General features: G+C 45.6%; 1 protein-coding gene and 1 long non-coding RNA gene across 20 annotated transcripts in view; one reads left to right on the forward strand and one right to left on the reverse strand.

The window, feature by feature from the left end:
- The window catches only part of LOC122571857, a 47712-nt gene extending 36182 nt beyond the window's left edge, over positions 1 to 11530 (forward strand). The window contains exon 3 of the long non-coding RNA XR_006318277.1: positions 11259 to 11530. This is a non-coding gene — a long non-coding RNA (uncharacterized LOC122571857). The remainder of the gene's footprint in view (positions 1 to 11258) is intronic.
- The window catches only part of LOC122571849 (regulating synaptic membrane exocytosis protein 2), a 67030-nt gene that overhangs the window by 48337 nt on the left and 4955 nt on the right, over positions 1 to 13738 (reverse strand). For 15 of the 19 annotated variants that reach the window (XR_006318274.1, XR_006318262.1, XR_006318258.1 and 12 more), the window contains exons 2-4: positions 13497 to 13701; positions 1521 to 1793; positions 448 to 669 (exon numbers count right to left, since the gene is read on the reverse strand). Coding sequence is in view for 2 of the 19 variants with exons in the window: in XM_043736084.1 (XP_043592019.1) it covers positions 448 to 669; positions 1521 to 1793; positions 13497 to 13701 (700 nt within the window). In the remaining 17 variants the exon portion in view is untranslated. Of the gene's footprint in view, positions 1 to 447; positions 670 to 1520; positions 1794 to 5078; positions 6174 to 13496; positions 13702 to 13738 lie in introns of those variants that run through there. The other 4 variants (XR_006318264.1, XR_006318272.1, XR_006318271.1 and 1 more) reach the window with 4 other exon arrangements.

Raw genomic sequence — 13738 nt, forward strand, 5'->3', positions numbered from 1 at the left:
GTGAGACAGCGCAGAAGCAGGAGATGGCGATGAGATGAAATGAGATGAAGAAAGGAAGGTGAAAGTGAAATAGAATAATGCTCCGTCCTGAACGGGATAGATACGCGTTTCTCAATCAGCTGGTAACAGTAGCGAAGCACGAGGAAGTAGTATAGACCAGGATAAAGCAGACATCGAAATTTTTCGGTTCCCCTTCGATAACTTCGTTCCACTGGATCTGTTCGTGTGGCTGGGCTCGTCGAGAACATCCCCTCGAGCACCGCCCACGTAAGAATATCGCTAGCGGTCTGCTCCTACGCGCTCGCAGCTTGTACAGGGTTGTGCATAACTTGTTGAATGTTTAATTTCTCCAAGTTGCTCTCTCTTTCCCTCTTTCGAGCGTCTAACATCATCGTCACGTTCGATCCAGGCTGAACCAATCGCGAGAACGCGGTCCCACTCACTCACCGGGTAGATCGGTCGTTGTCTCTGGTAGTTCTGTTGTTTCATAAGACCGTCGATCTCGCCTCTGTACAGATTTGGGTCATCCTCCGCGTACGCGTCCGGATGCCTCGGCGGTTGTTGCATCTGATGCGGCGAAGCTACGTGGGGCGTCGGCAGGCTTCTCGAGTGAGGCGAAACGGACATATCCACTCCGCTATCGCTCGTTGGCAGTCGACGCCCTGGGCCCTGTAATCCCCAGCAGAAAACCGCCATTTTTTCGTGCCGCAATCGGCCCGGTTTCGATTCGTCACGTGTGGGTTGCAGTGGTGGATGCAAACAGTGCGATTTGTTGCGTTCTTGTTTGATCATATCAGCATGTGGTGAACAATATGCAGTTTCACTGTGTCTTTGGACAATCTATCGTATATATTGTCATATGTATCGTATGTTAACAACTACTCGTTTTCAGAGATTGTCGAAGACGGTTAGTCTGGCGCTTTTCAGTTTTGAAAGAATTTGCGACCATTTAGACTGAGTATGATTAGTGAAAGATGTACGATAAAATGTGTCGATACCCAACGATGGCTAGTCATTCGAAACATAATTGCATTGTCTCAAAAAAGAGAAACATTACTCGTAAATGAACTAGCCACAGAGTAGAGAAAGCAATGGTGATGTGTTCTGGTAAGAAGAGTTACATCAATTGTTGTGACTTATCTACAAAATTTCCAACAAATATATATCGAATTTTGTTTGTCGATTTTTATCAACGTTAAGATGAATTGAATAAAAAGATTGGACATGTCGAATTTCATTTTACAACGTTAAAATAAATTGTTCAAAGACGCAGCAGCAATGATTAGTGACAATGAGCACAGTGACACACGGTGAAATATACCAATTGCATTGCCTTGCTTCGACCGAATTCGCTTAGCCAAGTGTTTTGCAATTGTTGTTGTAGATTGTTTAGTAGCTTTTTAATTATTTGTTGTTGTTGTTGTACATCCAGAGCAACAGTGCGTGCACGAGCGCTATTTAATGGCCACGGGGAAGCTGATCCCCGCGGTCGAACACTAAATGAATGAAGTAAATCGTACTTGCTCTTGCTGAGAGTACTGTCTTCTGAGCAAACTTCCGCTCCTTAGTAACAATGGTAAATTCTCCTTTTCAGCCGCGCTGTGCGCTCTCTCGAGTTTCGGTCTTTTATCCTGAGTTTGGTCCACGAGTCCCGGAGGACCACCCACCTGCATGTCCTGCATCCGTCGCAGCATCGCGTTGTCCCCGGCTGCTAGGCCCGCCTTCGTTATCCATTGTCCGGTCTTCGACAGCAATTCTTGCTTCTTGCGACAGAGAATGCACACCCATATTACCTGCAATCAAACCGCATTACACAACCTCTGCATCGAGATCAAGCGAGTTAATATTTCGACTTCTAGAAGTTTGCACGGGCAAGCGTCAGGTAATTTACAAAACCGTTATCTTCGTATGAAAGTTTTCGAATCGTAGATGTTGGAATTGCCGAGGTTTGGCTGGAGATAATTTTCGTACTATCGTCCTTTTCCTTCTCTTCGCTGTTAAAGTATCATCGAGACGCTAAATGTTTAAAAGCATCGGAGTTTTAAAAGTTCCAGAGTCTTCTAAAATCCTAACGTTTCTTTTTCGATCCCATCGAGCGTTCGATCGCGGGGTGTAACTAAAATAATCCACGGCGACGCGAAAGGGAGATAGCTCTAGCAAGAGCGAGGAGAGGGAAAGAGTCCTGAAACTGATCGATCCAGGTCACCGCTTGTAGCGAGGATATTAATAGGAAATTATCTATAGGAAGTCGACCAGTTACGATGCTAATTGAAACGTGTAAGCGGGTGGTGCGAGCTTTCAATTTGCAACCCTTGAAAAACGCGCGCTCGTCCATCGCTCGAACAACGAAATAGATTCACGGTGACACCCTTTCGCGCTCGCGGAATATTTGTCGAGCGAGACTGTCAAAGGATGGCGAGAATGGCATTAAAAATACACGATACCCAGAGCGGGCAAGTGAAGAGGGCCCAGTGGCAGCGAGATTCTCGACTACAGGAGATATATTCGCTGGCAGTTTTCGCGGCAAACTGGAAAACTCGACGATCTTCGCGCAGCCGGAGGAGAAATTATTGTAAAATCCCCTTTAACGAAGTCTCCGACTTCATCGCCTCGGGCGAAATTCTTATGCAAATCCGACGAAGCTCCGAGTAACGTTAAATTAAATCAAGCGGATCCGACGCCGATAGAGGACAGCGTATAGCGACTTACTGCAAATATCCAGGTTTCTAGAGAATCTCTAGATTCTAGAGGAACCTGGGCTCGGCACGATTATCGAAACGTCTTGGTCCAACGTTGAAAAACGTTCCACGATCCAACAACGACGAAAACACGTTGCAGGAAACAAGACACACCGTTCTTCGTACTCTTCTTCCTTTACGAAGTAATTGGAGCGGCGAATCTTTAGAAACGCGCAACGCGAAAGTACGCGCGAAGGAGTCGGCGAAAGGAAAAGGGAAATCGAGCGGCTCTTCGTAGACGAAAAGCGCATTCTTCGCCTGGCGACCATTCACTGCCTTGTACAATGAACGAAAGGCTAATAATTAGCGGGCTAGCGCGACGTTGGCGGCGGTAGCGAAGCGTTTTGAAGGATGAATAGGCGGGCAGAATACTCCATCAAGATAAAGCGTGATGGATGGACCATTTAGAAGCAAACCGTAAAACAATGCCCATGCCGGTTCCCATCGATAACACTTTCCATGCCCATTCACGCGTATTATTGTACCAACTATAATGGCGTGAACAACGTGCCGCAAGGACACGGGGCTGCTCCCTTGAATTACGACCGCTTCGATGCCGTAAAGTCCGCGGGATTAAAATACGCACTCGAGCTTTTGATCGATCGAATAATTTAACATCTACGATCCTCGAATGACGTTCGGTACAATTGACAGATTAAAAATCGTAGTGTAAGTCGGTGTATGTCAAAATTCGTAGAATTTGCATTTAATCGCGTACCTTAACCCTTGGCTCTCGCGATTAATGCAATTATAATTTTATTCTTCTCTATAATACTAGTTTCGTGATTTGAAAAAATATAACGAACTTTTTGCAACAATAAATACGGAATACTGTTTTGTGGAAAATAACGGTGAGCTGACTTTATATATTCATGCAGTATTTTTGCTCATTCTTCGACCAAGCACTCGCATTTCGTTAATTATTATCTTGCCACTCGCTCGATAAATAGAACTTGATGAAAATGAGTTCGATTAAGATAAAGAGAAGGGATAGCAGGAATTATGCTGGATGTAATTCTCGTACGATCTTCTTGTTCAATCCGTAATCAGCCTTGAAAGTTTGTACGTATCATCATTAGCATTATTGCGTGTATATATCATCGAGTATTATTATACTTGATCGAAATAGAATTTGACGAAAATGGGTTCGATTAATAATTCCTCTCGGTATTCTTTTTTCGGTAGGAAAAGTGGAATTAGGCAGAGAACGGTCCAGAGACGCCAGTTCAGACGTGAATATCGCGATATACGGTCGGCCACGCTCAGCGTTTGCACAATTATTCTTGTCCATTATCGTTGTTCGATGAATCCAATGCAGATTCGCGAGCGCATATTCCGCTAATCCGCGAGCCGAGGACGCTGCTGCAAATGAAAACGTGTTTGCCCCTGTTAGGCGATGCGAGTCAGCTACGATTGCGCCTCGTACGGAAACAGTCTGGCTGTTTTTCTCGTCAAGAGGCAATCAAGCCATTGAAAGCTTTGGCACGAAAAGCTCGAACAATGTTCTTTAAAAAAGGAATCTTTCTATCGTATTTCTCCTTCGTATTCTTTCTCAATTTCTATGAGCGTGAAACATTTAATAATACGGAGTTAACGATAAAACATGCAGGAATTAATTTCTAAAAATATCGACACGTCGATAAAAAGCAACTTCTTGAAACGACGTAGTAACTGTCACCCGATTGCATCACTGAAACTCCAATCACCGTTTGATCTATTTCTATTCCACGATTTATATCAACGTTCTCTGTTATTATCGTGTTGAATCAATTGCGTAACGAGATAGTGAGCGCATATTCGGCTCCCGTATTGTATAAATAGATAGGCCGAGAACAGAAAGGGTGGCGATTTTCGCGAGGTCGAATCGTGAGTTTTGCACGGGATAACATAATTGCATCGCAGTCGGCGTCGCATTACGTAAAAACGGGTAATGACAGCCTTAACAGGCCGAGAGCCTGTTACGTAAATAATACTTTAATGTGTCCTTTATCCGACTGCAGGGGTTGACGTTCGAAAATTCTTTCCCGGCGCGCATACGAAAGAGGATAGAATAAATTCTGCGATCTCGCGGAAAAACGGATGCGTCTCTCTAAAAAAAAGAAAAGAAAAGAAGGAAAAAAGGAAAAGAGAAGAAGAAAAAAGGTTGAAGCGTCGTTCAGGTTTGACGAAGTAGAAAAAACGAAGAAGTCTTTACGAATGGATGACACGATGAAGTGGAGGATTCGGTGCGCGGAACACAATTTACCCGATCTCTTTAGCAACGAACGATATTTCGTCCCTCCGTCAGACCAGGCGTCCCAGTTTTTAAAAGCGAGCCTGTAAACGTGAATTTATTTTTACCTTCTTGCTGGCGCTGCTTAATATGTGAACAGTTTCCGATGAAAGGAGCGTTCTCTTTGTCGAAAACGCTTTCCAGAGCTGCCGAGCGGTGAACGTAATTATTTCATCGTTGCAACGTGATTTTCGGTGCACAGAGTAACATAGGGTGCAGTATAAAGTGGGTTAAAAATATCCGTCACTTACACACCGAGCGTGACGGCTCCGCGCGATTCGAGAAGCTGCATCGTTCGATCGCGAGATTACAGACGATGAGAATCAGGGACGTCGACGCATCGAGTCGCGACGACGTCCTTTAACATAAGAGAACGTAACTGAGAAACGAACCCCTGGAGTACGGGTTTCCAGGAAAATTTACGATTCCACATGATTTTCGAGCGTGTCCGCGTACGAGTCGTCGGTCGACCCGTTCGTTCAGATAGAGACGTGCGTGCATCCGCGAAAAGGAGGTAGCTTTTTTTTGTTCTCGAGATGCTTGCAACGCCGACCGAACCTCGCTGCAGACTGGCGGCCCGGCCGTAGAACAGAGAGTGCACCGAACAAGAAAGGAAAGAGAAAGGGTGCACGAGCGAAAAAAAGCAAGCAAGAGAGAAAGATGGTGTCGAGGGACTGTGCAGGAACGGAGAGGAGAGCGAGAAACGAAGAAACAAAGATAGGCGGCAGCAGGGGGAAGGGGTAGGTGAAGAGCACTTCGTCGAGTTGCCTAGGTAGCAATATGTCAAGAGCTCAACCCCTTTCCACCACTCTCTCGCTCATCCCTGTGCTAGCGGCGTCCTTTTCGCCCAACCACCGAACATTCCGTACGTACGTACGTACGTACGTGTGCGCTATTTTCCGCAGCCTAAAAAGAGAAAAACGTTGTTGTTGGTAGTGGTAAAGAGAAAGAAAAGGACCGAGAAAGAGAGGAGAGAGAGAGAGAGAGAGAGAGATTCGACGTAGGGGAATGAGATGGCCCTCGAGGCGTCTCGCCCCTCTGCCCGTCGTTACACCCGCCTAGGTTGGGTGGTGTTCGGTGGTGGTGGACCAAAGGAACGAGAACACGACGTTGCGTGTTGGGCCGTAACGTAAATGATCATTAGTTTGCCGGCTCGAGGCGAGTTGTCAGTGATTTGCATTAATTAATTAGAGGCCAATTAATTCAGATTACTTTATCACGGGCCCTGTGTACGCAGGCAGTATGTCAACCGCGCTCAGGCGACGCCGGCCGAGACAAGACAATGACGACGACGACGATACAGAGAGACATCGACGTGGACGTTGACGTCCCGTTGCCTCGAGTACAGCAGCCGGCGATCGATACGCTCGTTCAAGCCAGTCCGATAACTCGCCACGCCGACAATAACGCTCGGTGCCCGCGCGTAACGCTCGCGACGAATTATCCTTTTAATTCGTCGATTGGACGTTCGAGTCGATCGCGGGACTTTCGCTTCCATTGCTAGATTTGTATGGACATTCGTCTGTCGATCGTTACCAAAACTCTTCCTTGGTCCAGATGTTTAACGGAATAACGGACGACAAGAAGGGATGAAAGAACGTTTGAGATTGCACTTGTACTGGTGGAGGAAGGGAAGAGGTCGTTTCATGGTGTCGATGGAAACCCTCGGTAAGTTTCCCCGAGGCAAACGACGATCGCGGCGCCAAGTAGCTGTCGAGCTCTTTCATTTCTAACGAGATGTACGCGAATCGTCGAGCGTAAGAGGACTTTTGCAACGGCAAAGAATCTTCGCGTCTAAAGCAGCGACCATTGAATGCCGGAAGTGCGAGAATATTTCGAAGAATGAGGAAGAAGACGAAGAAAAGATTGAAGTAGGAGCAAGATAGTGGACAAGAGTTTCAGTTCTCAGATAATAAAGTCTGTTGGCCGAGTGGCATCAGTGCTCAGACAACCCTTCAATCCAAACTAGCGACGATACCGTTTCACAGACACGTCGTATCGCGGCGCATCCTTTTGAAGTTTAGCCTGAAATCGCGTTTAGGTATAATACCGAGGATCGATCGGCCAAACGAAAGATCTCTCTGCCTCGCGCCTTCCACATAATTTCTCCAGATTATGGTAATTCGTTCTCGCCTCAAAACGGAATAATCGAGGGCAACGTCGTCCCACGGTTAAAGAAAGGTCGACGTAATTACAAGATTTATGCAAACGCTGAATTGGCCCTGGCCAAACGGGAAAGAAACGATTCTCGGGACAACTAACGAGGCAATCGCCGATGTGTCTGATTACGTACAAAAGAAGTTTGTGGGCGTTGCACACCTACGTAAACAACTAATTAGTATGCAAAGACTCGACGATCGAGGTCCTCACCCTCCTCTCTTCTTCTATTCAGAGTACACTTTATGTCTCTCTGAACAACTTCGGCCTTTCCGCCTCCTCGATTTTTCGGCAAACGGGGGCCACCATCGCGTGCATTAGCGTCACGAGCTCTGGAACTTTGCGGCCCCGAACTTTTCAGCTGTCCTACATACACACGCCACGAGACTCCAATTGCCTGATTCGACCACGAGGAAGAAGCTCGTGGAGGAACGACAGATGCCTCGACGGAGCCCGCAAATACGAGAAACTTGCGGAACTTTCAATTACCAGCGGCTTATTTTACGTGAAACGGTAGCCGTGCACTCGTAATGAGAATCACGCGAGCGTGCGTTTAATCATTTTCGGGGAAGGGTATCCAGTTTTTCCTCACCAAACTCCAAATACGACAATCACGAATTACGTGTAGTCCAAAGAAACTTCGACGACAGTCCCAAGTTTAATTTCAACCGGTAAGATGAAGAACGGCTTAACGCGAACAGATAATTAGAGAAATGTCATAGTTAGACCAAATTAATAATTAAATTTACAAGTGGTTTCGAGTTATGAGAAAATTGAAATTGTGTCGATTTTTGAACAGCTGTAGAGAGGAAGTCGTGTAGGGTAGGATCGATTCTGTGGAACGGGGGCTGTGGAATGCTGTATTGGAACGAAGGATACTTCCTCGGACAGCGTTCGATTAGAATTACCGTCAGTCCCTACCGCTCTGACATAAATACCAGAGATACACGCGTGCACTCGGCCGAACACGAGCGCACAATGGATCGACAGAGAACCTTGGAACCAGTCGCCACGTCCCACGGACCGTTGCAGCTATTCACCTCCGCGTGCCTGCCAGCTTTCTGGACCTTCAGTAATCTCGGAACGACCCGGTCATTAATCGAAAATCGCCATAATTCGATGAGCCCCGCGAACTATGCAACCTGGGTTGCATCGGTAACGCGAACAATGTCGAAAGGTTTAGGGACATTGTCTGGCTGCGCGAGTGGAAACGATAATAGTTGGAATTCTAGGTATTTATGTTCCACAGAACATAATTATTTTGAAATTTTTCTAATCCTTAAATCGTAAGTCTCGATAGTATCGTTTTGACTGACCCTAGCAGTTCGCGAAGCTGACCTCGAAAGAGTCTCCAGACATAATTGCACGATGTTTTACTAAATAAACATTAACGGAATTCAAATAAAATGAATATTAATAAAACGACAAGCGACAAGTTGTAGGATACAAACTTCTGCAGAAACAGTTTCCATAGTCTTACAGTTTCGTGTCGAATAAAGTGGCTAGCTGATTTGTAGTTTGTGAAACTCGCTTGTTTTATTACCAAACTTGTTACTGAAAATCTATTTAACCTCTGTAGCTCCCAAAATTTCCCTAATAGCATTAATGGCTCTGATACGTACGTGCCAAGCATTCGTATCTCAATCTGAGAAGAGAAATACTCAGGATTTCGCTGCTTCGATAGCTGACCAAATAAGATCTCGACCCACGACCAGTTACCGAAGCACTATTGTACTCTACGCAGTTTTCCCTTTGAACTATTATATCATATATCGTGGACTTTGTATCGTTTCAATTAACGGGATCCTTCCCGATCAACGTTCAATCCGCGTTAATTTCATTAAGAGAAATGCAACTGCCTCGGCCGTGCGGTACGTTTCAGCCCGTCTCCTTGGCCACCCTTCCGCCCACGCGTGTGCGACCAGCTTCAAAGCCACTCCTTCCCCTCGATGAACGGGAGGCACCGCCACGCCAAATACACCGCGACCGCGTCGAAACGAAGAACAACGTAAATTTACCGGTCACCTTGTATTCCATTCCCTATCCGTTCTCTCCTCGAGCCCCTCCAACCCTGTCCGCGTCGGTTGGTGTGTCCCCATCATGGACTCTGTAACCCTCCCTACGAAACTTAGATCAATATGTTGCGTCACGTTTCGCCTCCCTGCACGCCGCCCGACATCCATCCACCCACACCTTCGTCCACCCCGCGCTTCATTCCTGACCCCAGCCCTCTACCCCTGGAACGTGACGTCACACAGGGACGCGCCCCATTCATAGGCTCTCTCACGCAGAGAGACGAAACCACAACGACTACAGAGATCGGCGAGGAAAGAAAATAAGAAAGAAAGAAAGAAAGAAAGACGAGGGAGGGGGCGGAAGGTGTGTATATGCGTGTTAGGTTTGATCGCACGTAATGGTGTAGTAGCAGGAAGACGAAAAGGCTCGGGGAAAAAAAACACAGAAGAAGGGAAGAGAAAAAAAGGGATTCGTTCGGACCCTGAGAACCGACGAATCGAAGAACCCCGTTTGGCGAAAAAGCCCGGGCTCGTGTAATTGAACGAACCTCGCGTACCGTGGCTCCGGCTCTTTCTCTTTCTCTCTTCACAGCAACGAAGAAACGTACGAGCGTTCCGTTCTAGCGGATCGATGATGTCGTAACGCGCGCCGTGACGTTTATCATCGTGCTTGCGTGTGGCCCTGGTGCTCATGTGGGAGTACGTATTCGCTGGACGAACCATTGGCACGCGCGTACACGCCACCTCCTCGGTCTATCATATATTTTCGGCTGTATTAAGCGAGGATTCGCTGTAACGGGGATGGATGTTCGGAGAGGAATACGAGTCTCTCAGAGAACGATCAATGAATCTCTTCGAATCTGCAGCAAGGTGCACGACTAAGAAACTAACTGGCAGCTATGATGATACTTTCGCGAAAGTTTCAAAGGCAAAGGCGTTGAATCGAAGATTAAATATTTTCGAAAGTATCGTAAATTGTTGTTGCGTTCTTGGGGGAATACGTGGCCGGGGAGGGAACCGGGCGCGCAGGGTTCACTTTAACCGACTGCATAGCCAGCCTCCGTTTCTTAAGCCGCGTTAGTATACGATGAAAACCAATAAACTTACAGGAAGTTGTAAGCCGAAGTTCCGCGCGTCTGCCTCTATATTATTGTATCTCGCCGGGTGAAATGCGCGCGCGTGTATTCTCTGTACGTGCGTAAAGCCCCGGTTGTCGCTCTTATTTCTCCGCTGCCGGATGCGCCGCTTTCAAAAACGAAGTTAAATTACCCTTTATACCGCGGGCCTCCTGAATACGAGCGAATAACTGCCGCAACCTCGAAGAATCGCTCGCTAAACTATCGTGTCGTTAATCGAGTTACGCGATCTATTCGAGGATTTCTCTTCGAATCGTTTTAAATCATCGACGTTACTTTACCAAACAGCTGGTGGTAAGGCTATATTTGAGCCGGTAAGCGACAAATAAATAAAAATCAAATTTGCCAAATTACAAACTTATCATCGGCATTACTTTCTTAAATATAAAAAGATATAGAAATTTAAATATGGAAGAAGTAACGTTCCAAGGAACTTTCAATCGCAAATAAAATCGCAACGATCGATTATAAAATCCAGCTTTCGACGATAAATGTTCAATGACAATAATGATAATCTGTCCATAATCACCCGATTGTTAAATATCGCCTCGAAAAGGGGATGCATGACGAAGGGCGTGTCGTGTTCAAAGGCGAGGAACAAGAAATAAAAAGTTAGGTTGCGGGCAAGTCCGTAAGCGCTATTTCATTCCCATTGATGAAAATCCTATCAAAATTGTGCGATCTGACCGGAGAAATACCAGCGTACATAGATAGGAAACGTATTCGCTAGCTGGCTATTTAACGATGGCATTACGCCCACATACGTTACACACGCGCACGTCCACAATAACGGTTAATTGGTGTAGCATGGAGAAGGGTTGGCGGTAAGGGGGACAACAGCGCCGCTATAGGTCAATTATTTCCACGTATTTCAAACGTGCGCGACGATACGCGGCCAGTTATCGTCTTTTACGATAGGGCTGCTCTTAATTGTTTCCAGGAAGGTGACATTTCTAACGCTGACCGCTTCTGCACTTTTAACACCAAAGCCAAACCATCGGTGGCGGTAATCGTGGCCGTCCCGACGACGACGACGACAAAGCTCGTGTTTCGAAATCTCTTCGCTTAGGAAATAAATGGACTGCCTTGAAGACGCGATAAATCACAGCGGCGCGGATCCAATTTTCCGCGAACGCCGGGAACTGGAACTGCGTGAAATCGCTGGAATCTTCGATAACGCGCGAACGAGACCTTCTTCCGCCATTAACCGCCTCTCACGCTACCATTCCATTTGACGTCGATCTAATTTTTCAACGGTTCTTATCTCTCCTCCTACGATTCGTCTCAATTTTTGTTAAATAAAAATTGTACGCCTCCGTGTGTTCGTCTAATTATATATACAACGACTCATGAAAACGTTTGACCGTTTATCATGGAAAATTTGTATATTATATAAAACACATTGAAATGCCAAAATGTGTACAGAAGAGAGATTAGCATACAGTATATCAGCATACATCTTAAGCGTATAATAAATGTTTATAATGATCTCACCGAATAAGACTTTATATAGAGCGTTCAAAAATTTCCAGGCTGGAAATGGAAAGAGAAAAGTACCACCAGAATTTATGGTTCAATTTTCCTAGTCGACCAGAGATTCTCGTCGCCATTCTATTTAGGATAGCAAGATTGTGCAACGCGCGAATATAGTGCAACGAAACGTACAGCGACAAGCCCGAGATAATACTTCGAAGGAGTCGGCAATCGTAGCCTCGTTTCCGTTCTCCCGAGTGCACAGATTCGCGCCCAAGATCCCATTGATCAGAGTTATCAGCAAGGGCCGAGCGAGTGACTGTGACTTTCGGGCTAGTTTCCACCCTATCGATTCGTACGACAGATCTCATTGCTTATCGATCTGTGATGCTTTTCATTTCATCTTCAATTTCAATATTTTTCTCGAATTTAAACAAATCTTTCATTTGCTTCTAACGATCTATACAACAGAATTTCATCTGTATTCTCCGATAAGTTTAAACGATTCATTTACTGCAATTAAGAGGATAGAAATTCAAATATTTCCGCATGGGGACAAATTTATTTGAATCTTCGGGTGGCGTGAAAAGAACGAGCCTTGGAACGTCACGAGAGGCAAGGCGTTTCCGGTGCTCGCGTACCGAATGCACCGTCACAGTGGATTTCCTTTGATCCCTTCATTTAGGTAATGAATCTTTTTTGGTCGCGAGCCTGACCGGTCTGGCGACAAATAAAACTCGTGATCCCTCAAAGCATGGATGTTCACTAAATTTAAGTGGCTTCCGTAATTAAAAGAAAAATAGCGGATTATCTGGCCACCCTCTACCGAAAGCGCGCATTCTCTCGCCAAAATCATCCCAAAACTCTCTACGAGTAACCAACGAAACAATACAAAAATACTATTCTCAATGCTTCTAAAGATATTTGAAACTATGGAAGACAGCGAGGAGCGACGATTTCTTCGTGATTGCACAATATTGAAACCAAACTCGCAACCAGTGAAGAGAAATATTTTCGAGAGCTTGAAGTACAGCTAGTGGTAGAAGACAATCATTGTTGGACATTGTATTTATATAAGTTTCAAAGGGCAGTGGATGAAATACAAAAAGTTAACGTCAATCAATATCGAGACCAATCTCTCTACCAGTGAAATGAAGTAAACTAGAAAGCATCGGATATTATATATATGCAAGGTACGACAGTAGATCGGATAATAGAAAAGTTAAAGTAATTAATTAATCGATATTTATCGTTATCAAACTACACTAACTAGTGGAGTGAAATAAGTGAAATAAATTCAAAAGTACAGCTAATGATATAAGATAATCGTGATGAAAACTTATATCGATACAAGATTCGAGAAATCAGTGGATGGAATACAGACTACGAAGATAGTCGATCGGTCGATTGACTATGAACTCGCTATCGGTGGAAAGAAATGGATTCGAAAGTCTAAAATATAGCTAGCAATAGGAGACAATCGGTAAATCAGACATTGCATTCGGATAAGGTTCGACGACAGTAGATCGAACAGAGAAAAGTTAACGTAGCTAATAAGTCAGCCGGGACCCCACCCCGGCGTGTTCGAACGTAGAACGCGAACGAGTAAGAAAAACAGAGGGAATTAGAACGCGCGAGAGCTCAAAGAGAACTCGATTCCTTCGGACAATATATCTTGCCGCTTCTTTTCCGATCTCGCCCCTACCTTGTTCGACCGTAGAGTGACCTTTCCGCCGCAGCGTGCGCAGCACCGGATGCTGCAGTAGTTGCAGATGTGGCCGACGCCGTCGGCGAACTTGGTTTTCAGGCATATGTGACACGTGGCGTGCAACTCCACTCCCGCCTTCTTGTGTTTCTCCGAACAGGCCCGTATCCTTTCCTCGAGGATCGTCACCTCGTCCTGCTTTCGTCTGTAAAGTATAATATAAGAAACGTATTATTCCCCCG

The sequence above is a fragment of the Bombus pyrosoma genome, linkage group LG10 (genome assembly GCF_014825855.1).
Source record: "Bombus pyrosoma isolate SC7728 linkage group LG10, ASM1482585v1, whole genome shotgun sequence".
NCBI lineage: Eukaryota > Metazoa > Arthropoda > Insecta > Hymenoptera > Apidae > Bombus > Bombus pyrosoma.